The sequence below is a fragment of the Nymphaea colorata genome, chromosome 10 (genome assembly GCF_008831285.2).
Source record: "Nymphaea colorata isolate Beijing-Zhang1983 chromosome 10, ASM883128v2, whole genome shotgun sequence".
NCBI lineage: Eukaryota > Viridiplantae > Streptophyta > Magnoliopsida > Nymphaeales > Nymphaeaceae > Nymphaea > Nymphaea colorata.
Genome location: NC_045147.1, coordinates 24,448,459 through 24,463,247, shown reverse-complemented (window position 1 = coordinate 24,463,247; position 14,789 = coordinate 24,448,459). Strand labels below are relative to the sequence as shown.

At 36.6% G+C, this 14,789-nt stretch overlaps 1 protein-coding gene across 5 annotated transcripts in view; it reads left to right on the top strand.

The window, feature by feature from the left end:
* Positions 1-13,829, top strand: part of LOC116262542 (DExH-box ATP-dependent RNA helicase DExH8) — a 28,072-nt gene extending 14,243 nt beyond the window's left edge. For 3 of the 5 annotated variants that reach the window (XM_031641995.2, XM_050080179.1, XM_031641999.2), the window contains exons 6-14: positions 1,301-1,447; positions 1,539-1,719; positions 3,508-3,791; positions 3,911-4,033; positions 7,515-7,659; positions 7,731-7,990; positions 8,080-8,268; positions 9,615-10,148; positions 10,340-10,966. In XM_031641995.2, coding sequence (XP_031497855.1) covers positions 1,301-1,447; positions 1,539-1,719; positions 3,508-3,791; positions 3,911-4,033; positions 7,515-7,659; positions 7,731-7,990; positions 8,080-8,268; positions 9,615-10,148; positions 10,340-10,555 — 2,079 coding nt within the window. In that variant the 3' untranslated portion in view covers positions 10,556-10,966. Of the gene's footprint in view, positions 1-1,300; positions 1,448-1,538; positions 1,720-3,507; positions 3,792-3,910; positions 4,034-7,514; positions 7,660-7,730; positions 7,991-8,079; positions 8,269-9,614; positions 10,149-10,339; positions 10,967-11,457; positions 11,475-12,743 lie in introns of those variants that run through there. The other 2 variants (XM_031641996.2, XM_031641997.2) reach the window with 2 other exon arrangements.
* The last annotated feature ends 960 nt before the right edge of the window (positions 13,830-14,789 follow it).

Sequence of the window (14,789 nt, the reverse complement as noted above, 5' to 3'; positions counted from 1 at the left end):
TTGTTACTGGATTGAGGATGCCTGGGGCCAATCAGTGTCCTGAACAGATTGCCAACTCAACCTTGTTAGATTCATGAAATTTGGTGGTGTCCAAAGTATAGGGTTGTATGAAAAAAAGAGTTAGCTTCAGCATGCGAAATCTGGATACAAGCTCAGTTTGGTCAGATATTCCTGCATCTGCCAGAATGGCTTGATGGATATCCAAAACAATCCATGTCCTAGCGCATATTGGATTCATATCTGGATTCAATTACGATATTCACCTGAGAAGCTTGTTCCATACCCTTTTTGGGCCTGATCCTGATACCTGGTCCTATTGTAGTTCATCTATTATCAAGATGAATGTAATTAATTTTGGTAGAAAATATCGTTACATTACTGTAGTAAACCATCTTTCCAGTGTCCAATAATGGCCTTCCTCTTTATAAAAGATGAAAACACTTACTGGGCAGTGGGCACAAATTTTCTAATGAAATTACTTTCGGTGGATTCAGTGTATAAGACCTAGTACTAGACTCTCCGGTTTCTATCCTACATGCCCTTATATACTACTCATGTTGGAAACTACACGAAGATATGGTCCTACCTCTTCTCTAATGACCATATCCACAGGCAGTGGAAGACTTTAATTGTAACAGAGCATTTTGAATTTTTCTGCCTTGGCTTGCACAAGTTCATGGTCAAGGATTTTGTGCATGAGGCCACCAACATCAAATGGTTCCAAATTTCCAATAACTGTGAGTTGTGACTGGACCTTGATGTGAAACACATTGGGTCTGTTGTCAGCTTCATTTCTAGGTCCACCCAGCAATTGGTCTCGTTAAATTCCAACTTGTTTGGAACCTGAATCAGTTTGTACTTTCTCTTTTATTTTTTATTTCATATTTCTCTGCCATTTTTGGCTGTGTACAAATCCAGACAGCCGAATAATGTTGGCTGGTTGTGTCTAATTTTTAGAAATGAATAGTACAGGGTTGATAGGATGCTAGGAAACTTCAACTTACCATAACCCAGTAAATCTTCTTTCTGATGAATATTGTCATTGAAAATATTAAATATCCTGAAACCAAAAAATCTTAAGGTTTGCATCCTAACGTTACTCAAGAATGGGGTCCTTTTGTTTCCTTTCCTTCTTTTTTTCAGATGAGCCTAATATATTTAAGGAATTTGTCTGATTTGGGAACATTGATGCCAAACTATACTGCCCTAGATCATGTCAATACTGCCCTAGATCATATCATCTCATTTCTTATTATTCTTTGTTTTTGTTTGTTTAATCTAAATTTGGCATCTTTTGTAGGTGATACTAGCAACAAATATTGCAGAATCTTCAGTAACAATACCTGGAGTAGCATTTGTAATTGATTCATGTCGTTCCTTACAAATTTTTTGGGATGACAATAGGAAGAGGGATGTGTCAGAGCTTGTTTGGGTGTCTAAGTCCCAGGTATAATCTTTTTGTAAGTGTACCTGTGTGCACTTGTGTGCATGTGTTTTTAAGTGCAGATGTGTGTATAACTTCATATGTTGTCTATTAGGCTGATCAACGTAAGGGAAGAACAGGTAGAACCTGTGATGGTATGATTTATCGGTTAGTTTCTCGATCTTTTTATTCCAATTTGGAGGAATTTGAAAGGCCAGCGTTGTTGAGATTATCTTTAAGGAAGCATGTTCTTATGATATGCTGCTCTGGATCAAAGGCAATTAATGATCCTAAAGGTAAGTCACTTTATGAAATATGATCTTCATTCATGTCTTATTGTCTTGTCCCACCAGCCTATCTCTAAAGGCAGCTTTTGAAGATGTTGATGCATTTTAAGTTGCTGTTTTCTACTGAAAGTAACATGAAGTTACCGTGAATGGATAACAGATTCCACAAATTAAAGGAACTGGTCATCATGAATTTTAATACTGAACTGTGCTTTGATCTCCTCTTCCGTAGTCCTATTCTTTGACCCTTTTCTAACTTGCATTCTCTGCTTTAAGGTAAAAGTATTTTGTTCTTCCTTCTGAAGGTCTGAGGTTAGGTGCATATCAAGATGTTTCTGATGTCCACTGTTTGTACCATTTTTTTCTTCATTTGGCTTTGAGTTTTTAGTATGTCTCGCAACTATGTAATAGAAATCCAGATTCATGGGAATGGGACCTGCATCCATCATATATCATGTTCAAATTCGAGTTTGGATCCTAGTCCAATTTGGCAAGGATATGTTTAGACCTGCGTAAAGATAAACATACTTCTTTTTTCACACCATGTGAGAAATACGGTCAGATCCATGTCATGTATGGTTTTGTTCATCTCTTTAGCTTATCCAATCATATATAAAATATCATTTTTAAAACTCAATTTAAAGAAAATTTTGAAAAAAAAAATCAAACTTTAAAGCCTTAAGTCAATAAGTCCTTTAAGAAGCCTAAACCCATGCCTAGGTCCAATTTTGGTATGTCAATTTAGCACCATTACCTTTTTATCACTTCGTAACAAACTATAGCATTCCCTCAAATGGCCACCTCCTTTTTTTAGAGGCAGTAAATCCATTCTCGCTATCAACTTAGGACTAAAGTTTGAAGAGGGGGAAGTCACTAACATGACATGCTTCCCATCATTTGACTTAAACTCAAAGAGGGCAGCACTTAGAAAATAACAATATAATATATAGTCAATACTACAAGAATAAGTTAATGTACTTATTGTTAAAAAAAAGTTCAAACGAAATAAATTTAGATAAAAGTTATTGGTTTTTAATAAATGTAACGAATTGTTATCATTCTATGTTCATTATGTAAAAAACATATTAATACACTAAAAGCACACAACAGTAACAGCACGGTATGCAACATACAACATGGTATATCTTATAAATTAAAAGGAAAAACAACACAAATACTAGCAATACATGGCATGAATGATATGCATAGTTGAAAAATAGCCCCAATTTTAGGATGGAAGAGTACTTGGTCAACTTTGACTAACCTGGGTCCTGGGCTGTGCCGGTACCCATACTGTTGTCGTACCCATTGGACATAGGTACTGCTCCTTTTTAGCAGTACCAGTATGACATATTCAAATTAAGGAATTTAGAGAAGTTCTCTTCAGTAAGTATTTTTTCTTGGTTAATTTTTCTCAATAAAAATTTCAAAATATTAAAAAGTTGAGCAGAAATATCAAATATCTTCTTTTTGCTTTTTTTTTTCATATATGTAATTATTTATAATTTTATATAACTAGCCCCTATGTTGTTTTGGGAAAATTACTCGTGCCTGTGCACTATCCTGATTCCATGTAGCGCATGACACAGGTTGACGTACATTATTAATGTTCTTGACAATAATAGGTAGCTATATAGGCTTATACATGATATATCAAAATTCAAAATTTTGTTGTATAATAAAGTAAAAACTGAATGTCATGACATTCAATCCAGTTTAAAAATTTTAATGTTTGAGTATAAGAATGACATAAGGATATAAGAATTCCAGGTTAATGATTTACATTGTGTATATAAGCTCTTATGCAGAAGGCTTTGGATCCTCCAAATCCTGAAATAGTTGAAGATGCATTGGGGTTTTTGGTTCGTATCCATGCTCTGGAAAAATCAAAATCTTCAAGAGGACGATATGAACCAACTTTCTATGGAAGATTACTGGGGTGTCTTCCACTTTCATTTGATGCATCAGTTCTTTCAATCAAATTTGGTGCTAGTGGAATGTTGCGTGAAGGTATTCTGCTTGGTATAATGATGGATGTACAGCCACTACCTGTTCATTACCCATTTGGTGAGCACCAGCTGGTATGTTCAATGAATTGATATTCATTTAATTGATGTAATGAATTCATATGCTTGTAATTGATGCATATCATGGCTCTCTGTCTGCTTGCCCCTTAGTCTCATGTTTCTGTTTTCCACAGTTTGCAGAACATCTTGAACAGTATTTCAAGTATGATTCTCGAGGTATAGTGTCTGCAGATAGAAAAGAACTACTTCTTATGGGAAATTTGTGTGCCTTTGAGTTCTGGATGCGTGTGTTTAAGGTAAAGTAAACCAACATAGCTCTTGCTCTTATGTGAATTTTGTTGTCTTTCGTGGTATATTGTGATGGCTTCTGCTCTCATTTTACTTCTTTTTCAGGTGTCTTGGCATGTGTTTGTAGATACATATTCTTGTTCATGCCTATATTGCCAGTTATTTTTCTTTTCTGCAAATTGTTCTGATAAATATTCAAGGTTTTAATTCACTGGTTTATTTGGGGCACACACACACACACACACACACACACACACACATATATACATATATATATATATATATATGTATATATATATATATATATGTATATATATATATATATATGTATATATATATATATGTATATATGTATATATGTATGAAAATCTAACTGCGTTGATGGACACGATTGGAAAATATAATAATGAAATGCCTTCTGAGGATTTATCACTTCTTCGAAAATCTAACTGCATTGATGGACACAAAGTATTGGAAAATATAATAATAAAATAGCGGGAAAATCCAATGTGAGCTTAAACTTTATGAGCTGAGAAAGTTTAACAGTCTGAGCTTGTTGTGCTTAAAATCATTCTAAAATCTGACGTACATTGGATTCTCACAATCTTCTTTGAACATATGGTTGTGTAAATTCTTCATTGGTATACATAGTTGGACTTGTTAAAAGTGGCGCTCAAATGAGCAAAGTGGCAAGACATCCATTCATCTTGACATTAGATTTATTGTGTGGCAGGAGGAATACACACACACAAAACGAGAATGGATGCTTGACAAGAAAATGTGATACATTATTTGCTGTTGAGGCAATTTTGCAATGGAGTATTTTCGATATGATATTTTCGACAAAAACAAGTGGAAACTGCAGACCAAATTTAAATAATTGGAATCCAGGAAGAGGCAAGTCCAGATCAAATTTTGGGAAGGGGTTTCAAGATGGGATAGTTAGAAAATCGATTCAACTTTATTGAACTCAAATAAAAGTTTTGACAACTAATTGCACTCAAAACGAAAGCAGAAACTCAATTAAAATCCTAAACTTGCTTGAGCCCTCTCCTTTAATGTATGTCAATGGTTCCTAGAGAATCCTCAATAGTAATAAATTCCTCAATTTCAGGCCTTAGACATCCAAAAGAGGCAACTCAAAAGCACCTAAGAATACAGAGAACATTATTACTTGTTAGTGAACAGTTTTAATAGTCTATGCAAGAAAAGAAATGAAATCTGTTTATATCATCTTTCTATAGTGCTAAAAAACAGATCAGGGACAAATTGTTGAATTTTGTAAATTTCAGAAGGCAAACAATATCCAAATTTGATAAAAACATGTTTATTGGGTTCTTCACACGTTCTAGAAGCACAACCAATTTACCGAGTTGAAAGGTTCATCAGAAACCTCAAGATATTGGTTCCAAAAGTGTGATAATGCCCTTAACCTGAAAAGTCCTGAAATTCTATGTATCTGAAAACTAGTTTGGAAAAGATCTCTAAAAACCTAGCCAGATGACTTTCAGATTGGATACACTTTGGTGTGCACTCAGTCAAGAAGAGGATGAATCTACCAAAAGTATTTGGAAATGGAACTTCATCAGAGATTCATGCGGAATGACGATGCAAGATTGACTGAAAACCTGCTGTTTATAATATACTATAAAGACAACTCAATTACACTTTTGTCTTTCTAAAATAGAGAGACAATAAAAAAATTTAATGTCCTAAAACGAAAATCAAACAAGCAAAATCAAAGAAACAAGGCAAAAGACCTTGACTAGTGACTTGGCAGTATAGATTAACCTAAATAGGCTAGGACTTGACTTAAACTTAACTAAGAGGAGACAGAGAGGGAGACACGACCTACCATGGGCTTTACCTAGGCACAGGCTATTAATGCAATTAAAATTAATTATAATGTAGATGAGAAGCAAAAGAAAAAAACTATAATCAATTAAATGCAAATTCAGTTAAATAAAATGCAACACTAATCTAAATGTGAGAGAGGAGAGAGAAGAGAAGTGGAGCCTAAGAGAGGATGATGTCTAGGGTGATCAAGCCTAGGGAAGCCTAGGAAAGTGGGTTTTATAATGTCTAGTCTCTAACCTGACCTCAGATGCTATATAATGTGAGGCTAAACTAATCCTAATGTCAAGTGCACATGCGTGGGATCTAACAGAAGTTAATCTATGCAATGAAAGTCCAAATGGGCCCACATAGATGTGATCCAGTGTGGAGCTTAATGTTGACATAATCTTAGATTAAATGTGGGTCCTACTCGAATGCAAATCCCAATGCAAATGTAAATGATGAACTGTAATTCAAGAAAGGGTAGGTGTAATAAGATCAAAGGGGGCATTGAAAACAGGATCAGGCAGAAAGGAAAGAAGGGTGGCTGGAGTTGAGGGAGCATTGCTATGCTAGCTGAGAAGGGGAATGCACAATGGAGAAACTTTTCGGCTGGATGCCCTCCCTAGAGGAGGATTTCAGCTTTTGTTGTGGAGAAACTTTTTTTTGGGGAATTCTAAATAGGGTTCTCCAGAATTTTTTTTTTCAGAAAATTCGAAGATCTTTCCATAATTGCTCCCAAGTTTTGGATGTCCCATATGAGGAGCTATTTTGAATTTCACTAAATATATTAGAAGGATTTGGATTTGGCTTGTATTTACAGCTTTTATCTGGTCCAAGGCACATTAGCTTTTATCTGGATCAGGCTGAATCCTTTGGTAGAATTGCTCCAAAGCGCCTCTAATTTTCTCATTTTAGCTCCAATTTGAGTAAAACCTGAATCTTGTTATCCAATCACTCAAAGTATCGTAGACACAATATTTAAAATTTAAACAATAAAAAGCATGGATAATTTCTTGAATTATGATGTATAATACGATGCATTTCATGCATCTTTGGCCATGCTTCAGGGATACCATCTATTAATAAAAAAAGATGACAATGCCCCTAGTTAACATGAGCTGTTTGAAAACTTCTTTTTCTTAAATAGTTGATTTGGACAAAGGTGTGCTATGATGTGGGGAAAGTTGATAAGATTGGTTTTCCAGCATATGAGCATGGTGATGTCCCAGTTTTGTCTCTTTAAAAGTTTAGATGTAAGCTTTTGAGCTAAGTATTTCATGCCTTAGTTTATTTACTTGGTGAGATGATGGAAAGCAGCATTCAATAGTTTTCTTTCTTTTTTTTTTTTTTTTTTTTTCTTTTTCCCTGTTCAGCATGCTTATTCATTCTCTCAAATTAGATTCTTTTTATTTTCACATGGACGTTGATTTGATTTTTTATTAATTGAAAATGAAGTTCCTGAGTTCATTTTTTTGCATCCTTAGAATAAGAGTACACACTTGTTAACAGCCCCATAATTTCATCTTCTTGTGCTACTTGTACACGAATTGGAAAGCAAGTATTTATCCCTGTGCCAATTCTTCCATCACCTGTACGTACTTTACTGTATATGCTTTATTGTTGATTTTGTTAGCATTGTGTCCTTTGAAGGATAAGCAGCACCTGGACTTGTTAAACAATGTTCTCAGTGTTGAAAATTCAAAGGCTACAGTTTTGGAATTTCCAAACCTTGAGGTGGAATGGTGCAGTTTTCACAATCTTGTTCCAACATCACTGCATGCTGTTGCTGAAGCATGTATGTGTTCCTGTGCTTTTACTTCAGAAAAGAAAAAAACAGCACATAGATGATTACTTTTCTCCTTGCAGATGAGGCTGTTCTCAGTTCGATGCACCGATACCGTCCACAATTTTTGGCAGTGACACATGAACCTCCAACTTACTATGAACCTCACGAGTTCATGCACATATGCCTTCTTCAATCAAAACATTTAGATGGTGTAGATGCTGGACCTACTATTTCTGATCTCACTTCCCAGTCCAGAAAGTGTGTCGCGTCACCATTTGTTGGTTCTATGGATTTTTGTTCTAGTATTGTTGCTGAGCAATTGAAGAAAATTGTCAAGGAGGTCTTCTTTTTGAATTACCCCTTTTTGGATTTCTTGCCTTCAATTTGTTTTCTGTAATTTACTCAGTTTTTCATGGTTTTGTTGAACAGATAAGAATTCAGTTTTCGGAGGATACACCTGAGCAGCAACCTCATCATGTGAATTCTTTTACATCCTTTAATACAGGTCCTCAATGTAAATTTTTCATAAATGGAGGTTGCAACCGGGGAAGCTTGTGTCCTTTTTCACATTCACATGAAGCGATGCGACCCTTGTGCAAATTTTTTCTCTCTCTCGAGGTACCATCTGTCCTTTTTTGTAATTAATTGTCTGATTCATAAACTGCTGACAGAAGTGTTTGTGGTAAAATCAGCTAGAATGCTGGGATATCTGCTTGACATGCTTCAGTTGTGTTTGAATGCTATTCAGGCTTGAACTTGTGATGATAAAATCAGCTAGTGTTGGAGGGCTGGATATGTATGAATTTGTTTGTAAAAGAACCTGTTGGGACGTGATAGAACTTTTCTTTGAGTTCATGTCTTTGTTGCCTGGTTTGTAGGAGAACCAGAGAAGGCAGCTCTTAATCGTGATAACTGCTAAATAATTATGAGTTTCACTCTAAGATCCCGTTTTGGCCAATAAGAAAACTTATCTCTTCATTCTCAATTTTAATTCTTGCCACTATTAAGGAGGTGCCTATGCAACAGCATTTTTAGGCTGACCATGAAAAATTTGTTTTTACTGGACATTTATGTAATTGCGCATAAGAATGGTATTTTCAAATTGTTTTGCTCATGAAGTGCCACATGTGGCTTAGTAAGTTTATAACCTATATGCTGCTTGTTAATTGTGTTATGCAGCTTAGATAAGGTTGAGTTAATGGAAGTGTACAGGGTTTGGACAAAACATGGAGATATTTTAGCATTGGGGAGATGTAGCAAGGTCGGCAATGAGGTGCATGTCTCTGGTTCATCACTTGACTTGGCAAACGAAAGTGCTCATTCATGACTATCAAAATGGCTTTGCAAAAATAGCTAATATCCAATGAGCGAAGTGGGCTTTGAAAGTACAGTTACACAGTGAGCAATGTACCATGACTGGCTGCTGGATTCATATAGATCATCACTATTTACTCCAGACCTCTTGTTCCATGTTTCTAGACATTGTGTACATTGGACATGTATGCTGTGTATATTATGTGTTTTTTCTGTATTATACACATATATCGTGTAATGTACATATAATTTGATATCATATATGAAAATTTTAAACAGTATTTTAATGAAAAACATTTTGAGAAAGCGAGTGGTTTCATCATACACCATTGAGCTTGATTTGTTTGCGAACTGTTCTTCTACAGATTTCAACTTTATTAAATGGGTACAACAAGGCCAGGTCAGCTCATTTGCTAGCCCTTATGCAAGATGGGTTAATGTTTAGATAAGAGGATGGATGCGTCTACTTATTTGTTCTAGTTATGTTTTGTTTTATCTTTGACCTGATGTGTATATCCATTTCCAGTCTGTGTGTTTGCATTTGTGCATGCATGATAGTCTCAAATTGTTATCCATTACGTAGATGGTTATTGGATATGTAGCACAGACTGTCGTTGGTTTTGGAGCTTATGATTTTTGTTCATGTGCAGGGGTGTCGATATGGTGAATCCTGCTATTTTTCTCACAGCCTTGAGCAAAATGTTATGCCATTAAACTTACAGTACGAGTGCTTGCCTGAAGAAGCTGATGCTGATACTGACGCTTACTCGCTTATGGAAATCTTACTTCCTGATGATGGCCGGTCTATACTTATCCTGGATAATAGTACTGAACTCTACTTCTCTGCCAACCTGTCTAATCATTTCAGTGCACTGATGATAATTGCAACCTCATCATTGTCCGGTATGCCAACATTTGATGGTTTGGACAATGTCGAAATAGTAGGGGGTGTTCATGATATCCACAAATTGGTTCTCACAAATCAAAAGGACATGAAGGTTTCATGGAAGAAGGTCCAGAAGGTGTTATGGTTTGCTGAGTTCTTCAATGATGAAGATACAGAAAGGCAACGCCAACTGGTGCAGAAATTTTTCGAGTCTTTTGCCATTAGAATGTTAGCTGATGCCTTGCTTGATATTCGAGTTATCCTAATCATGAACAACAACAAGTTCGCACATCTACGGGTATAAAGGTGTTTTTGTTCAAGTGCTTTAAATTTAAGGAATCTCACCTTGGGATATTTCCGTTTTCTTCAGCAAATTACAAGGGACACTTGCATTATGAATATTATTTACCTTATGAAGATTTCAATGGTTTTTTGTTTCATGGAGCTTCCTGCTGTACATGGTTGTGATAATCTTTTTTTTCTCTGTAGGTGGAAAAGTTGGGAAGGGACTGCTTCTTTTTCCTTACTGAATCATTTCCATTTGATGAAGCAAGTTTTGGAGCATTTCAAAATATTGCCAGTACAAGTGGCAGCTTAGCTTTTTCGAGAACTGTTTCATATGTTTTTGATCTGCATCCACCCAGTGACATGCTTTTTGGAGATTATTCCTCAATGCTGCGGAAGGGTCTATATTGTACACAATGATGAATTTCTAATGGTTTGGCACGATCCCAGATTCAGAAGGTAATCTTGCTAACGTAATATATGTTCCTTTTTTTGAGTTTCCTGTTTAGGATCACTTTAGTTTCGACGACTTTGTAGCTCTGTAAATAGAATTGCTAGTGGCATTGTTGCCTGGTGTGCCCTACTCCTTATTCATCACTTTAAATAAACACATTGATATGCTGTTGTAAAGGAAAATGTCAAAGTTAAGAGGATGTATGGATTAGAGGTGAGTAAAATGGGCTAAGGGGAAAAAACAGTTACACCTCCCTGTATGGAGGTGAAAAGGTATACAGTCAACAAGCTGCTTATAGTTTTTCAACTTCCGATGAATGTGTATCTAGACTTACTGCTGGAATTGCTGTGGAAATACGAGGCCCTGGTTGCTTGGAACATGCTAAGGTGCTAGGTGACCATTGCTAATAGGAAGTTTTTAGTCCCATAAGATGTTAAAAATTGTTGCAAGCATGTATCGTTACAATGTTATGGGATGTCTCTGAAGAGACACTGTCGTAGCACGTAACACACACCTCTTCTAGCTTGTAAAAAAGTGCATATTTCATAGCTTCATGATTGATTTGCCGAAGAGATGCTGGCTTCCTGTGTAAGCGAAAAGTTATTTGTCCCAGTTCAACTCAGAGAGGTTCTTTCTGACAGTCCCTTGCTAAAGCCGGAAAAGGCTTGTTTCTGTTTTCTTTGTTGCGTTTGGCATGCTTAAAACCACGTTTTTGTGGCTTTGTTTAATTGACTAATCTTCTACTGTATACCATAGCCGATGTGGTGTTGGAAAAGCTGAGACAGTTCTCTTCCTTTTCAAAGCATCTCTCTCTCTCTGTGTTTGTGTGTGTGGGGAAAAAAGTCGCTGAGCCACTCTTTTCTTCCAGAGGAAAGCGGAAAGCTTGCAGGCATTTAGTTGGCACGGTGGCTAACTTGAGACTTTGAAACCACATTCTATCAAAAGTTGCACCAGCGTGCGTTGAATTAACCAGGTCCACCGTTTTGTTTGTGGTGGGAGAAGTTTTGAATCATGGAGTCGTGGTACTATGCTGCTTTTTTATATGGTTTGGTAAAGCCAGAAACTGGGGAAGAAAGTAGAGATTGGCCACAAGAGGCTTTTCTACCTTTCACAATGTTGATTTTCATTCAACTTTCCAGCTGGACTATCTGCCTTTAGTACCTTGAAGAGATTTGGATCATTTTGTTGATCCTGGCTCTTACTCAAAACCAACTATTCAGGTCAATGAGGTGGTTTTCTGGAATGCCTGCTGAACGCGCGCTTACGTGCGATGATATCTTAAGAATTGAATTGACCGCCCGCTCTGTCCTTGAAACGAGCTTATATGTACGTTGAAATCGATCAGTAATCCTAGGTTGCTGTAAGTTCTTAGGAATGACCGGAAACTAATATGGATGGCTTCGTAGAGATTGTGTGCTGATCTCTAGGGGTTGACTCTGACGTCTTTACCCATTTAGCTCCCTTGTCTCTCTACCTTGAGCTGTTGTCGCTTCATAGAGGCAAGCATGTGCGTTGTCGTAATATACTTAATATTTTATTAAGTTATTCCAGTAGCCCACTCATACTAGCAAATAGGAAAGTAAAACCGTTGGTTGTCATGTCCGGCATTCTGAAGATTGGTGGGTTGGAGAAAAATCTTTTTAGATGGTTTACATATCACCAATAGTGGCTTGAATTCGACGGAGAAAAACAGTGAAGATGTAAAACAGTATGAAATTAAAAGAAGTGGAACCTCGTGTCTACTTGGTGGACTAAATGTATTTGTATGGAAATGAGACACTAAGTTCTAGCTAAACGTTTTGATAAAGAGAAGGAACATCAATTTTTAAAAGCAAACGAGAGATTTGCTGGAGGTTAGATCTAGTATGGATCGTACATGGACGGGCTCTTAAGTTTTTGGTTTCAATTCAATATACTTGAATTGAATTGGTGGGCTCAGGCTATATAATGAATTATTTATTCTCTAAAGTTATGCATGCAATGCGTTGAGAGTAGGATAGCTAAAAGCATGCCTATGCTTCTCCAGCCATTGATTTATGAGGTGAATTTAGCTAAGAAACATGTCTATGCCTATGGCTCGTTTTATGAGACTAACCATTAGAAGAATGATGGGATCCACTTTTATTCTTTTTTCATTTACCGTGACGATCGCAGGCCTTCATTGAAAGTGGAGATGCGCCACGGTGTTTTCCTGCATACTGAAGGAGAATCTCGAACAAACCTGTCTCCACTTGAAATATCTGACATCTACGACAAAATGAGCCTAAGGTGCGTTGGTCCAAGGGTCAGTTGTACATGTGCTTATATATCATGGAAGGAATGGGCGAGTTGGCTCTAGTTGAACTGAGTGATGAACATGACTTCTTGCATTCGGTTTGAGCAACATGATGAAAGTGTCTGCGGTTCAACCGTCCAAGGAAATTTCAGTCTTTGAGTTGTAGACTGTGGCCGAGACTATAACAGTAAACAGATACAAAAGTTAAACCAGGGTAACTAGAGGCGTATCCTGGCCACTCTATTAGTTACATAATTACGACCCACTTTTTCCAACGGAGATTTCTCGATTTGCGAAATGAAAATTTTTATGGGGCCACGAGCCGCATGAAATTAAGGTAGGCGCTGCAAAGAAAAGGAGACAAACCCCATGGACTTTGTTGATGATGATGGTGTTGACGGCTGTTTTCCGAGACATTGCGAGGCGTTAAAATGAACGGCCGTTGGGATTGCGGATGTAGAAGGGTGGTTTATGCATTCTTTCGGCAAAACAATGGGGACGCAAAAGTTGGGCATGCAAAATCTTAATTATTGCTTCTGGAATCGAAGGTGCCATTTGAATCATGGGCAACAGTCTGCTTTGAAAAGGAATGTAACTCTACCTTTGAACCACCTTCACTACCTTTTCATCAAAATCAATTTTGCAATGTGGATACGCAGATAAAGCAAGGACGAAATTCTCTCTCTCTCTACCGACGGGGGGTGTAAACATCAAGGGCAGGCACTACTTGATGGGGACTAAGAAGGAATCGGCCCTCCTCTTTCATGCTCTGGTCAGGTGATAATGCTACATTTGTTCTGTTGAAAGAGACTGTTCCTACCACGTGTCCTGATGACAGAGACTATGAACCTATCTCGTGTCCTTTCAGTGAGAATTTGTATTTCTTATTCTTTAAGGAAGGGGCAAGGATAGGTGGGGACTGGTTTTGCATCTCGGTGGACTTGGGTTAGCAGCTCCACGACACTCGGATCTCTACCTTGAGGTTAAATAAAAGTTTGTTCATTATTTATTTATTGTTCAATAAAAAAATTTATAGTTCTACCCCTACTTTAACGTGCCTTCATTAATTAACTTTAACAAAGCCTCCAGTTAATGTGGTAAATTACAGCATCAGCGACATGTAAGGTTGCGTTTGGATGACATTGAAAAATTGTTTTTTGTGAAAACTTGGTTTCTAAAAACCATTTTCTTAAATGAATTTTGAAATGTGTTTGGATGAGATGATAAAAAACTAGGTTTTCACTCTCTAAAACCTAGTTTTTGTTTGGATAACAAAAAATGATTTTTAGATGGTGCTGTATAGAACCTTTATATTATTATGGTTTAATAATAAAAGAAATGGAAACGGGCTGAACAGTGCTACTGATCAGAGTGTGGAAGTCGAAGCTGTAGACATACATAAAAACCATCTCAAGTACTCGTATGATAAGAAAAACACGTATGTATACGTGAATTAATTTAGTAAAAATGGAATTAAAGTTCACTGTGTTAAAATGTGTTAAAACTTTTATGGCATAGGAAACCATTAAAACAACTATGCATCATACATTAATGAGAAAACATGACCATAACATTATTACTTTTAATTTGAATAATTATAATGAACATGATATGGTGTGCCCCAAAACGTGTTTTTGAATAAAAAAGGAACCCCCCTCCCCCAGAGGTTATCAAAAGAAGGAAGAAAACGTCGTTTTTGAAAAACTGGACACCGTTTAAAAGTCATCCAAACACCTTCTAAATGGCTTTTGGAAAGCAAAACACTGTTTTCCTTGAATTCCTTCTCAAACATCGTTTTGAGAGGTACCCAAATGCACCCTAAGTGATCGTCTCATCGATTGATCCGTATCACTTGATCTTTTGGTTATGTGAGGTTAAAATTAATTTTATAAAATGAAAAGACAAAACCCATGTCGGCATGGTAG